We start from the raw sequence: 17,404 nt of genomic DNA on the forward strand, positions 1-17,404 counted from the left end.
GGTATTATAACAGAAATTACACGTAGTATGTATATCACTTACATTTAAATACTATTTACAATGGTCATATAGTGAATCTAATTTCTACACGAGAATTGTTGAACTCAATATAAAGAGATTACGTAGATTTTAGAATGGCTAAGGAATTTTTAAATTCAATGTACTTCACTCCAATCAATCCTTCGGAAATATTACTGAAGCGATGGACTCTTCACGTTGGTAACAGCACATTACGCCACATTCCTGAAAGTTAAAAATAAATTTAATGGTCTTTATATTTAAAAAAAGCTATTAGTTTACACATAGTCTTACAAAGTATTTAATAAGATTTCTTGGGTCAACCACGGTGTATCATTATAAATACATACATAAGTAATAATTTCACAATGTTAATTTCCGGAATATTATATACCTATAGGAATACTTGAAAATACCATCAACCTCCCAGGATTAGAATAGAAAGCCGTTGTTCTAAAGTTTAAATTAGTGCAGAGCTCATTGTGGATTATTTCAGTGCTCCCTTACTCATTACTTTCAATGTGTCATTATAGGATAGGTACATGTATAGTGTGTTAAGCATTGGGCTACTTAAAATAAGACCAGATTTTCCTAAATATTTATTTGCTGCTGTGCCAATTTAGTTCTTATGGCCACGGATCGCGCGCAGTAGGAGCGGTGCATGCAGGTCATAGGGCAATTGACACCGCCTGGCTGCTTCGAGATAATTATTCAAAATAGCAAACTGCTTCTGATGTCCTCATAATTTCAAAAATAAACTAAATCATTTATATTTAATCGGGTCGTAATCATAATATGGAAGCGTGTCCTATAGTATTAATATTATAAATGCAAGTGTTCAAAGAAATAAATGCACTTTGTGTCTACAGTTTGTGTTACAAGGATAAAATGTCTTGGAGCATAGTACATTTTTTTATCCAGAAGCGCGAAGTTATAAAATGTTAAAAGATAGGCAATAGGCAGATGTAAATGTGAATAACAATTATATCATTTTGATGCTGATTGTTATTTTATTCTCTTCGTGTTGTGATGTTGGTGTTATCCGCGGGCAGTTAACGTACTTTACTTATTTTTATCTCGTGTCTGTTCAGCACACATTAAGGACCAAACAATACATTAGAAATAGGTAAAGCACATAAAAAAAGTAATTTAAAGTAAGTAAATTGGTTTGCGTACTAAAGCCCATGTGATAATTATTCAACGAATATGTAAATATAATATATTATTTATATAATAAATTATATAAATTTAAATATTCAACATAAAACATTAGGCCAGTTACTTCTATAAGAACTTCAAAATTCTGCCACCTTTCGAAAAAAGCAAAGTAAATACCTCTGTACCATCTAGGGTATCTACGTATTGCAATGATAAAGTTATATCGTAATTGTAACAGACCTTAATGAACCTATAATATATTTCGGTGTTGCCATTTGTTTTACATGTAACAATTTACATAGAAAATTATGAATGTACAAAATACTCTCCACTGCAATTTCAAGGCAATGCAATCGTAAACATCAACTGAAATTTTATTGCACTTACATAAACTGACATAACAAATAGGAATAAGTATATTTACGGATTGAGCGTTTTTACTGATGGGATTCCCTTTAGTGAAAAGATAAAATTCAAGAATCATAGATCTAAAAGGATTTTATGTAGCAAAAGTGTGAAATATTAATAAGTACCTACATTGGGTAATTCCGACAGAAATTTCAAGAGATTACTAGAGAGACTAGGTAGTTAATTTTATTCGAAGTTTTATATTTACTGTCACTATCGTTTTACCTCTGTGTATTTATATAATACACACATTTTATTGATAAAATGATATTACTATTGTATTGGAATTTAAACATATTATTAGGTTTATCAAATCAAGCATTTAAAATATAGAATGATATTTTTTCGTGTAGGGGAAATTAAGAATATAATAACTTGGGGATATTATGAAAATAATCAAAATTGCGCGAAAAACACTCGGATCTTGAAAACTTGATGCTATACTGACCCGTAATGCGGCCAGGCCGAACGAGATGGCAGGTAGATTACTGTTGGTAACAATGTAACAAGGAAATATCCCTCAGATTGTTTTTTAATTTCGGTATATACCCATTTTCGAAATTACACAATGGACATATATATTATTGTAAAGAAAAAATGTGATAACAACAATATTCAACTATTTCGGAGGATCTAAAACTAAAACAATGTAAGCTGTTAGCCAACGTTGAAGTTATTCACTGTCTTTAGTAGTTATTACCTTTTAATTATCATCCTATCATATGACAAATTCGTAGGTAAAGTAAAATTACTTTACTAGATAAATATCTAGTAGCATACGCCCGACGACGTTCCGAATAAATATATAATACCACCAGTATAAAATTTGAAGGTTCTTGCAATCTACACAGAGTCAAGTAAAAAATATTGAATAGGCAATTCATTTACAGCCAAGTACAGAAATCGGCATATTGATATTAGCTTGAACGAATTTACAAATAGCACCCACCACCAGAGCAAATTCAAAATATTGGGATAACCTAGACTGACCTTCGCCTAAATTGAGTCCATATTCGACCAGACGTGGAGAAGCAAACTGTCACGAATATAAAACAAACAGATTATGTTAAAGGTAATAAAATACATTTTAATTGAAACAACATAACATAGATTTACTTTAATGTACTCAAACTTTTTATGTACTTGGATATAAATATTTTAAACTTTTAAGGACTTCAAAAACAATTCGCGACTATTTTTTATCCTTACGGAATGTTTTAATAAATAAATTTAAATTATTGATAAATTATCGTGAGATGCCTTTCAGGCGACATGAGAAATATCTGACACCTGTGTTATCTACAACATCGTACTCTATGAAAACGAATAATATGGTAAAATGGTAACAAGCCTCTAGCAATTCTATGTTAACATTGACCAGAAATAAACACAATATTTTCTATCCTATCTAGTTTCATACGATGTATCAGTATCTAGTTTCCTATCTAGTTTCATAAAATTATATCAGTTCTTACACTAGTTAGGCAGTTCCCGTTGATATGTCAAATATTATCTAATAATTAAGATGATCAAAATAAATATGCCTCCTCTATATATCGGCAAGAATCGCTGTTTTGACTTACATTGATTTTTAATAAAGTTTTGTATATCGACCAAAGGATCTACGCAATAAAGCCGAAATTTGCAATTTCAAAGCGATGCAATTGTAAACATCAACTAAAACTGACTTTGAAAGACGGCGATCATAGCCAATTTGTAGAGGAATTATTAATAGACATGTTCAGTATAGGAAACTGAACAAATTTTCTCACAAACATAAAATTAATTACACTTGATTATAATACAAAGTAACACCTAAACTGACTATATATAGACCCAACAGTACCTATCTAATAAATATTCCTTTCATAAGTACAATTCCATATACTGAATATGCCGTTGATTACCTAAACTTTTATATAACTCTAATACAAAACATTGATTTGTTTACTATTTTCAACATGTACGTAAAACATTATTATATTAGATGAATATAATAAAATATATATGTACCTCCTAGTTTATAAATACTTACTTCTAATTCTACAGTATGGAAGTGGTCTGTTTGTGATTATGTTGTGATTTGTCTTTATAATGATTAAAAAAAATAAATTTAATAAAAATAACATAAGTGTAAGACTAAACTATTTTTTAACCATAAGCAATCTAAATGAATTAAGATTAACCATTTTATTGGGAATATAATTTAAGCTCGTCAATAAATAAACTGAATAGCAGGGGAAAACAATTTTACTTACTAGATACCGTTTGTTTAGATAAATAGTAACAATAACGCAAAAAACTACATAATAATAAAATATAATCTTTTGAAATCAATATCTTTGCACATTACAAATCTATACTATTGTTATGAAGAGTTAAGCGTTTGTGAGTTTGTGTAAAGGTATCACTAGTTATTTGTATTTTTTTCAATATTAAATTTCTAATCTGCAAAGATATTTTTAAAGATCTTTGAAGCATTTATTTTTAATAAAAATACATGACAAGATTGTATACTAAAAAACCTAAACAAATTTGGTATAAATATATCAAATTTATTCCTATTATAATAAATAGTTAGAAAATAATTAATAATGAATCGAAATGTATCCTAAAGCTATGGTCAATTTAACAATAATATGTTCATCTTTAACCCCATATTTAATTTTTCTGCGGCTGCTGTGGAAAGCCTCAAACGGCGTGAATATGCCAATATTGGCAATTTTTAGATATTTGAGCCGTTTGGGGTTGGGACATTGGGGCCGTGGGGGCCTTCAGCCCACAAATTATACAAGGCAATCTCCAATAAAATCATTGAGGTAACAGGTGACAAAAAGGCTATATCTAGATAAAAGTATATCTCTGGCAGCATTGCCATTCAACGTGGCAATGCTGTCAGCCTTTTGGGCATGTTACCTCAACGTAACGAATTGCAGGGACTGGCATTTTTGTAAATATATAAAATAATTTTTTTTTTAATAATTAGTTTTAATTTATCTTAGCTGTATGTATATAGTAGCTTAGGTTTTTTATTCATTGTATATAAATAAATTTACAACCTATATAAATAAATTTTAATTTTTGTTGTTAATTAAGGTATTATTTACCCACTCATTAAGGTGAAAGTCAACAATACGACAGAGAAAACAGCATCATATTTTATTCAGCAGATTAAAACATTTTAGTATTTACCCTAATAGATTTTCATTATTTTCTACAATTAGTTTGAATCTATGAAATAATTTTGATAAATTATTTTATGTATATATCTCTTTTCCCATCTGTGAGGTTATCCATTTATATAAACTCGTGTTTGATATACGTGTACATAATAATTTAGACATCAATATGTGAGGTAGGATATCTGTTAATAAAAGACCAAAATCATTTCATAGAATGATAATGGTATGTTTTGTGCAAGAGTTGGCAATCAGACGTGTTATCATAATCCTATACTAAATATTGTACCTACTACGTTGGAAGAAAGAGAAAGAGAGGTCTTTATCCAGCACGGGGACATAAACGGATGTAATATAATACTATTATGTCGGTATGTGTAGGAATGACATAATATTCGAATAATAATTATATATTTACTATTAAGGAAAAATGAAAAAAAAACACTCGGGACAATGTCAGAATAGAATACAAGAGAAAAAGAAGAAGCACGTATTTACGCACATATTTATAGTACGTATTTTTGTATTTTAGTGCAAAGTACAGCGGACGCGCGTACATGAAAAATTGCCTCTCTGTAAACGGCTGCGCAACGTCCCTGTTAAAAAAGGAAGCCCTCAACCTACTGCCTCAACCCTATCTTTTATAAAGATACTCATGCTTTTCAGAAAGACTATTGCTTAGAAGAAACGACGGACAAAGACGGAAAAGGAAATTTCAATTTCTGCGAAAGTAAAAATACATCGATGGAGAAATAAGGTCTCGAAACAAGGTGGTCGATGTTTATAAACATAAAACAAACTATTCGCAGTATCGAGACATTCGCACTATGAAGGCATTTCCGTTAATTTGGCAATGTGTCAATTTTTGAAAAGGTGTTTCGCAGACACGGAACGAGGGAAACTCCAGCAAGCACTCTATACTGCATAAAAGTCGTCCGATATATAAATAAATAAGCGTTTCACAGATGCAGCGGCCCGTAATATTGTATAAGTATTAACTTTTGCCGACGGCATCGCTGGCGCTATTTATTTTTACTTAGCTATTAGTGAACTGGTGCTAGGCAAAACCGCCCTAGTTTGTATAATTTTGTTTCTTTGTTATTTAGTTTTATGTGTTATTTTATCTGTTAGATAAACATTGTTGTCAAACAATGTTTATCTCTCGTTTTTTAAAAAATCCGACCAACTCGTTCAAGTCTACTTCGTTTCCTACATTGAGCATCGTATGAAATTAGTTTGAATAAAACTACTGCTGCCCTTTCAGAATATTTCAGCCTTTTGTTTATCCTATATCTGGGTATCTTTTGTTTATCATATATAGTAAAATCCCAAAAAGAAATTAAAAATTATAAAGAAAGTCTATATTATCTTACATAGTCTTCTTGTCAAGCCATAAAAGTTTTGCTGGTATAATATATTGTCAATATATCGTCCCTAAGTACATGTTCTTACATTTATACTGTGTGATAAATCAAGAGTAAATACGAAAAACAATACAATGAAATTAAATACAATAGCGATTATATTTATTTGGACTGTGACCACCCGCCACACATCATGGACCGCTGCGGCTGCGTGGTCATTACAATCCGGAAATTTTCTAGAGAAAGGAATCATTTCCAAAATCAATCATTCATAAAATTGACATTACTACATTACAGAGTAAAAAATGTAAAGTCACTCATTCTTGTTTTTGTTAAACTTTAAAAAATTGTAATAACAACGGTCGAAACGCTCTGCGAATCATCCTACTATGTTGGTATTAAACGGTATATTATACGAGATTTTGCTCGCGACCGCGACTTAGGTATTACGCGCGAAAAATCCGTTCATTCCCGTAATTTCAAGCAGTGCCTCAGGTACCTGATCCTGATGGTAGGTAGGTAGGTAGTTTTATGTATATTGACGGTTGTAGTTATTTTTCAGACTACTTTTATGTTTACTTATTTAAATTTATCTGATATAGGTATCTAGTTTTATAACTTACTGCTGGTTAAATTAAGTAATAAATAAGGATTTCAAAACACCTTTCAAGGGTTAGCTGGATAATCACCATCACCCTCAGAATGTATCCTTTCCAATAATATACCTACTTCCGTAATTTAATTTAGTAGTTATTACATTTTATTTAGAAATGTCTATGAGATAAGTCGAAATAACTCTTTTAGTATTATACAAAAATATATAATATCTATGCAATTTTCTAAAAAGTAATAAATAAGTAATATATAGTAAAATGTAATAACTACTAAATTAAATTACGGAAGTAGGTATATTATTGGAAAGGATAAATTCTGAGGGTGATGGTGATTATCCAGCTAACCCTTGAAAGGTGTTTTGAAATCCTTATTTATTACTTAATTTAACCAGCAGTAAGTTATAAAACTAGATACCTATATCAGATAAATTTAATAGAAATGTAGGTTTAAAATAAGTCCTACACCCTCGCCTTTCTATAATACTTACTATAGCACTAAAACCTAGTTGGCTCTGAAGAATTCATGCGTATGATCATTGACCATATATGTTTGTGATATACCTATATTTGTGAGTGATATATGTTTTTTTTTCTATGTCAAGTTTATATTATACATTTCGTTGAATAGGTAACTACAGTTTTAGTACTAGGTACTACTAGAAAGAACAGGAATAATTAACATAAAGACATTAAGTTGAGGGAATCTCTCAATTTTACTGTGTTAGCCCTACTTAATTGATCCTATTTAGCTTGAACCTGATGACTGAAATCCAGAAAATTGATCAGTATGAATATGTACCAAAACAAGTGTTAAGTATGTAGGAATACCATTTTAATGTTAGGCTCTAAAACCCAAAAATAGGCACTAAAGCGAAAACAAAACGCAAAAGCCCAATAGTCACAAAAGTAATTTTTGAGCAACAAATTATGAGAGTAAACTGTGAAATCTAGTAGAGAAAATTAGATTCAATATTATACTTTACCGCTTCCATACTTATAAAGTCGTTTTCTGTAAAATCTTTTTGTTAGGAAATATCTTATAACTACTATAAAAAAGAATAAACAGAATATGTACAAGAGGCCAAATTGGAGAAGGGACCATCCAATGTCCAAATTGGAGAGTGGGCTTGTGATGGATGCTGCTGATCTTGATGTTCTGGGATCCCGTATATTGTCTGCTCTGTAAACTGATTGCAGGTACTGATACACAGTTGGTAGGTTCCAGCGTCCACCAGTGCCTCTACAATCTGGGCATCTCAACACACTTGGATACTGAATCTTGGGATGGTCTGGGTCTTCTGTGATATCCCCAGCCAAACGTAAATTCACTTCATTATGAGAGATCCACAACCAAAGCACAGCCTTATCATTTTCCTTCACATCAAATATTTTGTTTCTAGCTGCCATAGCTTGAAAATGTTGAGAACATTCTGTACAGCCAAAGAAGTATTTCACATATCCATGCATAGCTTTCAATACATCAGGGCCTTCATTGCCTGCATTTTGGGCTGCATTCACTGTAAGTGTATGGAATAAAGTCCAAAGACCACAGCTGTACCCTCTATATTTAGCTTGACTGCCTTTGCATCCTATATATTCTAAATTAGTTGTGTAAACAGGGGCATGTGTAGTTTCAAGCTGTTTCACAATGTCATAGATTTCACTTCCAGTCCACTCATTTTTTCCACTCAATGTGACATGCAGGTTTATTATGTAATCTTTAAGATTTCCTCTTGCAGGGAATGCACTTCTCAGCACTGATAAATAATTTAACAATGCAATGAGGGGCTCACCAGACAGTTTTTTGTGCCTGGTAATTTCAGTTGTCAAGCTAGTTTTGATAGTTTTTTCTAAATCACTGTAATATACTATATCTGATTTTTCAGTATCCACTTTAGCATTCCCTTGATTTTGGTTCGAGTCAATGTTGTCTATTTCACGTACAGGGAAGACATAATTTTTAGATGCTAAATATGTTTTGACTGCAGCCAATAAATTCAATTTATTTGGAGTTTTAGGGGAAAGTACACTTGGTTCCGAGTCAGTCCCAACTACTACCAAAGCTGGGAAACGGGTTAATCCAGCCACATTAGCTAACTCACTGCTATCTTTAATTCTTTTCACTTTTACATGTTGGTAGTCATTAATATCTAGAGCTAATTCAGATCCTACTGTTGAATTTTCATTCTCAAATATAAGAAATGTATAAAGCACATCACTTGGCACATTTTTCAATGCAGATTGGTAGGAAATATAGGATGCAATTTCAAAATCAGGAGCAAATGGTAATCTGCCTCTTGCTTGCTCTGTTTGCATTTTAGCAATGATTTGACACTTAACCTTTTCAGCTGTATCTGTCATAGCGATTCGATCACCCACATTATCATTTGCTTTGGTATAGTGTTCATGGAGATATCTCAATGACGGATAAGCCATGACTTCAAACTGACGGCATATTTCATTATTTTCTTCAACTGAACAGTCCATAACAGCGAGAACTATAATATTTATCCACGGTGAGAAGTCAAGAGCCATGGATTTATATTTTGGGGCAAACGCTCTACAATGCCCACAGAAACTGTTGTAAAATTGAATCACTGTAGCGTGTTTTTTTCCGTACACTTTTCTCTCGAAGTTTCTTTGAGTTAATATGACCACATGGTCCGACTTACTATACAGCCCCTGTTCATCTACATCGCCGTCATTTAATATAACTGCACTATACACTGTAGCTATAGAAAATACAATAGATAACACTAATAAATTATAACGGTCCATTTTGGGATTGATGCAGTTTATAACGAAAAATTGTTAACCGATAATAACTGGTAGGGTAGGAAAGATACACACTACCACAGTAAACAAACCACTGTGAATTAATCAGGTCAAATGACTACGAATTTGCCATTACATATTAAATCGTAGCCGAATCCAAACCAACTACATTAGCAGGCAATAAGCAAAGAACTGATTGAGATTTTCTAACATTTTTTTACGTTGCTGACTGATATCATCCATCGACTTGACACATGATGTGTGTGACAGTCCAAGTGACAGACACAGCAGAACTTGAAAATGACAGCACTCACTGACAGACAACTGACATACATTCCTTGCGCGACCTCCAATGCGGCCGCACACTTTCTGTTTCCATCATATAATAGGGAATATTACGCAAAGCTCGGCGCAGATGGCGATACTGGTTCAACTTCAATAAACAAACAAGCATGTACTTAACTTCGTTGTACGGAGTTCTACTAATTCCATGCAAACAATACAGGTGTAAGGATTTCTTAGAGAAAAGAAACAAAAAAAAGGCCGTTGTCAACATATACGAATTTTACTTTACATTTATTAAGCAATTATGGTACAGAGCGTTAAACGTGTTTTTATCTTTTTTTCTACCGTGTCTTTACATTTGACGAAAAGGACAAACATATATTGTTTATTGCTTATTTATGGTAACATCAAAAGCTTAGGTACATATGTGCTATGTTCGCCATACTAAGATGTTATGCGACGAGTTTCGTGGTAGTTTAGGTTATGTTTTGCAAAATTGAGAATTGCGAAAATCTACTTGAAACTACTGTGAGATAAACCTAGAGCAATATGCTAAAAAATCGTCCAAAAATCGACCTCGCAATCAAGGTCGATTTTTCGATTCAACCCTTCATAGAAAGAAAGAAAACCTTTATTCGGCTAAACAAAACACATTTATATATTTTTACTATGCTAAAGTACTTATATACACAGCGCTGATTTTCAGCTGGGCCTGTTTATGTAAGATAAAAATTTAAATACAAATTTATAATATCTATCGAAATAATAGGTTAGTTGTTTTCTTTGCAAAAGCGATTGAAATCATTCCAGTTCAAAAGTAAAACTAAACAAAAACAAATTTATTTATACTATGTGTTAATATTTGGTCATAGTTTGTGATATAGATGATATTTTCATACATGTCGTCATTTGTTTACATTCTGAAATAGTGATGTGCTTAATGAAAATAATAAAGTATAATTTTTTACCCATCTGTTATTAATCTATAATGAATAAAAATATAAAATACACTGTTATTTTATTTTCAACCTAAATACCCTCATTGCAATAATCCGAGCGTAATGTCCCGCTTGCATCTTGAGCCACGTCTCCAGTGCATAAGGTAAGCTTGTTTCACTACTATGTAACCTATATATAATTTAGAAAACTAATTGTGTATATAATTTAGAAAACTAATTGTCTATATGTGTATATAAAGCTGAGCTGGGATCCTTATCGGCATAGACCCCTAGTTTTTACGTGTATAACTAATGTAAAATTGTAACTGTTTTTTTTTGCCGAATAAAACATTTTCTTTCTTTCTTTTTTCTTTCTTTCTTTCTATATTTCAAACAACGAAATCCTTAGCTCTGTTTTCAAAAACGCGATCACAAATTAATAAATTGTTCATCAACATCAAAAAATTTAAAAACCAGGTGGGTAACTTCCAGGAGGAACTTTGTAGCTTCGCATCTCTAAAAGCCATTTTAGTCGACGAATGTAATTTAGGTGTGCCCGTTTTTCTTGTAGGTATTTCCAGTCCATATTTTTCTTAGATCATAAAGAAATCAGCTAAACGATTTATGAAAATTAGGTCTGGCAACACTGAGTATCTGTGTCATGCATGACATGACAATATGACACATTACAAAGAGTATAAAAAAATGACATGATAGTTGACATTGGCAAAGTAGGCATTTGAGCCATTTGAGGTTACTTGTATAGTAGGTAGACGTATACCTATTTTAAAATTTTTATTAAAAAAATTGTTTTAAGTGACTAGATTTTCATTTGTATTTTTTTAAATAGGCAGTTTATATATAAAATGAACAGACGTGAAGAAAAAGATGATGACGAGTCAAAAAATTACTTGCAGAATCTTGATAAATCGGCCCTCATACAGGAAGCAAGATATTTTAATTCAACGCCAGTTAATCCACGGAAATGTATTCTTATTCTCAGTAAAATAATATATCTGATTAATCAAGGCGAACAGTTAACGAATCAAGAAGCTACCGACTTATTTTTCGCTACGACCAAACTGTTTCAGTCTAAAGATGTAGTGCTACGTCGTCTTGTTTACTTGTGTATCAAAGAGCTAAGTTCCATGGCCCAGGATGTTATCATTGTAACTTCGTCTTTAACTAAAGATATGACTGGACAAGAAGACTTGTATCGTGCAGCAGCTATTAGAGCTCTGTGTAGTATAACAGATAGTACCATGCTCCAAGCAATAGAGCGATACATGAAACAGGCGATTGTAGATAAAAATCCAGCCGTGAGTTCAGCTGCTCTTGTATCAGCCCTTCATTTGTCTGCAACAGTTCCCGACTTAGTGCGGCGGTGGGTAAATGAATCCCAGGTAATTTTTAAATAAATTCTACTTATAGTATAATTATGAATACAGTAAAACCAAAGTAACTTGGTAGTGCAGAAGCACAACTAATTCCTTATTATGGTTGATAGGTATCATTGATATAATTCTTGCAATAAGCTTTTTGATTTCGAAATTTGAATTTGAACACTTGCACAGAGTTTTGCCTGTAACTTCATTTGTGTTTCATGAGCATAATGTCATGAACATATTATGATGTGGTGTGATGGTTTTGTGAACAAAAAAAGGAAAAAAGTTTGATCAGGTAAAACAAATTATCCTCAGAAATCACACACTCTGTTCATAAAACCATACAAAAAACCACTGGTACCTAGTTTTTCAATTTATTCAATGTTGCAAGCATTATGTAAGGATAAAAATCCTTTACTTGAAGAACGTTTATATGTTTTATGAAGAGACAAATTGCTAGAATTACACTTAACTAAAAATCCTAATGAAATTTGACAAACTGACAGCTATATAATAATTATTGTTTAATTTGTTTTAGGAAGCCATCACATCTGATCAGGTTATGGTTTCTTACCATGCCTTGGCTGTGGTAGCTGCTGCTCGAAAAAATGACCGCTTATCTACAGCCAAACTGGTTATGAAATTGACCCGTGCACCTCTACGTTCGCCTTTTACACTAAGTTATCTCATTCGTCTTGCAGCTAAAGTAGTTGATGAGGATCCAGATGCTGTCATGCCTTTAGATTTCCTTGAGACATGCTTACGCCACAAGTCAGAAATTGTTGTATATGAAGCTGCTCATGCTCTCCTGAACTTGAAGAAACCAACAAAAAGTCTTGCACATGCTGTTTCTGTTCTTCAAATATTTTGTGGTTCATCCAAAGCAACCTTACGTTTAGCTGGAGTCCGCACTTTGGCGAAACTGGCTATTAAGCACCCCAATTTAGTTGCGAACTGTGCAGCTGACTTAGAAAACTTAATCACGGACTCCAATCGTTCTGTAGCTACTTTAGCCGTGACAACTCTCCTGGCAACTGGTGCTGAAAGCTCTATTGATCGACTTATGAAGCAAATATCAGGTTTTATGTCTGAAATTCCGGATGAATTTAAGACTGTTGTGGTTAATGCGATAAGTTGTTTATGCACTAAGTATCCACGAAAATATCACTCACTAGCTTCGTTCCTAGCTGGAATGCTCCGTGACGAAGGAGGTTTACAGTATAAAACAGCTATAGCTGAGGCTTTGATTGATCTTGTTGAAAATAATCCGGAAGCAAAAGAAACTGGCTTAGCCCATCTTTGTGAGTTTATTGAAGATTGTGAACATACTTCTCTGGCAGTGCGTATTTTATATATTTTAGGACGCGAAGGACCGAAAGCACCTCAGCCATCAAGATACATACGTTATATTTATAATCGTGTTATTTTGGAGACGGGACCAGTACGTGCAGCGGCTGTAGCCGCAGTCGCCAGGTTTGGTGCATCGCGACAGGAATTGTTACCAAATGTTAGAGTTCTATTGTCTCGCTGCCAGTTAGATGATGACGACGAAGTTCGCGATCGAGCTATTTATTACAGTGCAATATTGGATTCAGGTGATAAACAACTTATAAATGACTATATTCTTAACATCTCTATGCCAAATCCAATTTTGCTAGAACGCGCTTTAAAGGATTATTTGGTTTCGGAAAATGCAATCAATGAACCATTTAATGTGGATATAGTTCCTGTAGAAGAAGAAGTTCAGGATGTTAAAGAATCATCAGTAGAAATAGAAACTCGTAAAGTAGCCGTTGTTTCTCTACAAGAGAAATATGCTGACGATTTAAAGATTGTTCCAGGTATTGAGAAATTAGGACCTTTATTTAAAACTTGTGTTGCAGTAGATTTGACTGAACCTGAAACTGAATACAGAGTAAGTTGTGTAAAACACATTTTTGCTAAACATTTGATATTACAGTTTGAATGTTTAAATACACTAAGCGACCAATTACTGGAAAAAGTTCATATCAGATTAGAAATGATCCCGGGTTACATAATGCTCAATGAAGTACCCTGTGAGAAGCTACCTTACGACAAACAAGGTAGCATCTTTTGTGTTTTAGAATTTCCCAAAAACCCCATCGAAAGTCTCGGTTCATTTGGTGCTATTTTAGAGTTCGTAGTGCGGGATTGCGATGCAACTACTGGGTTGCCTGACGACGGAGAAGGATACGCTGATACGTATCCATTAGAGGAAATTGAAATCGGCTGTGCTGAGCAATTTAGAACTAGCCCAGCTACAGATGACTGGGAAGGGTCATGGGATAGAGCTTCATCTGTTGCAGAAGCTAATGATACGTTTGGTATGGCGCAAACTGATGCAGGAGAGGCCGCTTTGGCTGTCTGCGAACATTTAGGTCTCTCAATGGCGGCTATTACCGGGGATGCTGTCAAAGAAATACGGGGAGGAAGTATATGGCGTGAAGGAGCCCCAGTACTAATTAGAGCTCGCTTGGTTGCAGCACAAGGGGCTGTGACCATGCAACTAGTAGCTCGCTCTGTACGAGAAGATATTGCTACCTTTCTTCTTACTGCTGTAGGTTAATTTTATTACTATTGGATAGAATAACTTACGACATATCAAGAGTTGTTACATAACATCTAGCGAATAAGACCGCCGCGCCTATGGTAATTTCTGGAACTCGATTTAATACGAAAGAACATATATTTTTGTTTGGTATATAAGTAAGTACTTACTTACAGATTAACTCGTTAGATAATAATCGTTTTCTTGTTAATTTAAACATTATTTAAAAAATATACGGTCAACATTCACATAGGATTACAACTTTATGGGTTTTCGACTTCCTGCTCCCAAAGGAACATTTTCAGTATATCATCCTTAACCATACGATCAGTATCGTGTATCTAAAATACCCATGAAGTCCTCCTTTGCAATATTTTATTGCTATGTTATATTACTTAATTATTTTCTTACTGTTCCATTATTGGTTATTTTACTTCAAATTTTGTGACAGCACTAGGTAGTAGGAAACTAATTTTTGTTAATATAGAGGTACCTTTACTGTTACTTTATTCTAAGAAAATATAATTTGATTTTTAAATATTTGTTTTCATTCCCTACTTTTAGTTCAACAGTAGTTGAGTCTCATCGGCTCTAAGATGGCCATGAATGTCATAGAAAAGAACTAAACAAACACGTACTTAGGTATTTATAGATACTGCTGAAAATTGCAAAGCGCTACGCGGTGTGTTCTCCTTTTTAAAATAATATACTACGGTTTATACCGTGTGCATCTCATACCAAATTTCAGTAAATCGGTCTAGTAGATGATTATTTGACTTTCCTACAATAGGTACAGTAACATTTTCTCCAGGTTAACATCTTAGGTACCTAAGTAGGTGCATTTTAACTGGGAAATGGAGAGACGCGTTAGCGTACGTCTACGCACCACACAATCTTCTGCGTTAATAAGCCGATGGACGACAAGGTAATAGAGGATGATCCATTCCCTACAGGGAACAATAATGTATTTTTCGTAAGCGTAGGTAGTAATATTATTTATTGTTTAGTAAGATTATCAATTTGTAAATTAAAATAGCTTTCCTAAATAAGTGGCCATCATAAAAAAGAAATAGGTACCTATTTATTTTCTATCCGAAAGACAAACTCTTCTGCTTCATTCGATTGAAGAGATTATGTAGGTAAATGAAAATGTTAGTGTTTGACACATAGACATAGCTATTATTCTAGTACCTAGGTGTATCAATTTTACAACAAGTACCTACACTGAGTAAAACATTAACATTGTGAGAGTCCTTGTCCCAGCTGGCTGGTACATAAAGTAGGTATTCTGTCTGTGCCACAGACTGGCTGGCGCAGGCATGTAGAAGGGAGTGGCAGACTGGCACAATGAGGTGGAGGGGGGTTTGGTTCGTCACAAAATATGGATAGTACATAAGGATATAAATGATAATTATGCGTTCTTGCTTGAATCCATAATAATATATTTTATACAATACTAGTTCACAAGCGTTTTGAATTCAGTTGGGGTGTGGGCTCTCAAATTACCATACGCACTATTAATGCATAAGTAAAGCACTGGAAGTAAAAAGCCATAGATAAATGAAATATCTATTATGTGTCGGACGCACACTAAAGAAACACAAATTACACGTCGTTTAAAATGCTCGAGAAATTCACCCGTAATATCTGCTAGGTTCCTGTCTATTTACTTAAGTAATCATCTATATTAGGTACCTATGTACTCTTTGGACTATATTTTGACGATATACGTTCTACCGGTTCTACGTTCTAATAAAACCATAGTGCGCAGATGATAAAATTCAACAATGACATATTTTCTCTCATACGAGAGAAATCTGCAGAGCAAACAAAACGAGAGACGAGGTTTTTTTTTAATCAATATGGAATTTTAGAATAGAACAAGAAAAGTAAATTCATTATAATTTTCTTAGCTACCTACATAATGAACTTCGTAGGTAGATAAGTGTACATTTTTCTATATCTTTTTAATTTTATAATGTGAACCGGCATGATGTGATGATATTGCTATCCTACTCGCTCATAGAACTCACGTGTCGCTGAGCGTGAACGACAACGTTAGAGCTTGACTCAAAAATGTTGTAAAATATGTATTATCGATATGTTTGTTACTCGATTACTTTTCTTAATTAATTAAATCATTCAGGGATGCCTTCTTCTCGGTATTTTTTCGGAAAGGTCGAACTCTTACCGGATTTTTATGTTCTTCAGTTCTTCCCAAAATCCAAACTTTCTAATATCCATAAAATTTTGTAAAGAAATGTTTCACGAATTCGTTTAACAGCGCTAAGTCTAAGTACAGTATATTGGCCGCTTTACTACTAAACTAAGATTTTATTTGGTTTCCTAAAATTTCATTTCCAGTTTTGAAAGAGATTTTTTTTATTTATAGGCGAAATCATGAGACACTTTTGGGATCGATCTCTAAAAATAAAGTGTTGTGTTGAGATGAATACAACACCAAAGCATTAGGAGTTAAAGGTGAAATTGATCAGAGATCAGCAATTGCGGTCCGTAAAATCTACTTGACCAAGCTAAGGTTCTCTCACTATTGTATAGAATAATGATGAAGTAATTTAAATTAATGAACTCAATCTTACTGCAAATTAACTGTTGACGTGTGCAATCGATTTGATAAAATTTGAATTTATCGATAAAAATACTTTTTCAGTACTGCCATCACTATTCTCATTACATTGTTATGGCTGTGG

The 17,404-nt window shown here is 33.2% G+C and overlaps 2 protein-coding genes across 3 annotated transcripts; one reads left to right on the plus strand and one right to left on the minus strand.

The window, feature by feature from the left end:
* Positions 1 to 49: 49 nt before the first annotated feature.
* Positions 50 to 9,778, minus strand: LOC128683310 (sulfhydryl oxidase 1-like). 2 transcript variants are annotated; one of them, XM_053768788.2, is made up of 3 exons: positions 7,817 to 9,778; positions 2,575 to 2,620; positions 50 to 243 (listed from the first exon to the last, which is right to left on the minus strand). In XM_053768788.2, exons 1-2 carry the CDS (start codon positions 9,517 to 9,519, stop codon positions 2,581 to 2,583), a joined length of 1,743 nt encoding a protein of 580 aa, XP_053624763.1. In that variant the 5' UTR covers positions 9,520 to 9,778; the 3' UTR covers positions 50 to 243; positions 2,575 to 2,580. The 2 variants fall into 2 exon arrangements, with proteins under 2 accessions (XP_053624763.1, XP_053624764.1); XM_053768789.1 differs by lacking the exon at positions 2,575 to 2,620 and having other exon boundaries at positions 7,817 to 9,776.
* A 1,685-nt stretch (positions 9,779 to 11,463) lies between these two features.
* LOC128683112 (coatomer subunit gamma-like) lies at positions 11,464 to 15,231 on the plus strand. The gene is made up of 2 exons (XM_053768369.1): positions 11,464 to 12,142; positions 12,663 to 15,231. Exons 1-2 carry the CDS (start codon positions 11,606 to 11,608, stop codon positions 14,709 to 14,711), a joined length of 2,586 nt encoding a protein of 861 aa, XP_053624344.1. The 5' UTR covers positions 11,464 to 11,605; the 3' UTR covers positions 14,712 to 15,231.
* Positions 15,232 to 17,404: the final 2,173 nt, after the last annotated feature.

The sequence above is a fragment of the Plodia interpunctella genome, chromosome Z, assembly GCF_027563975.2.
Source record: "Plodia interpunctella isolate USDA-ARS_2022_Savannah chromosome Z, ilPloInte3.2, whole genome shotgun sequence".
Classification (NCBI taxonomy): Eukaryota; Metazoa; Arthropoda; class Insecta; order Lepidoptera; family Pyralidae; genus Plodia; species Plodia interpunctella.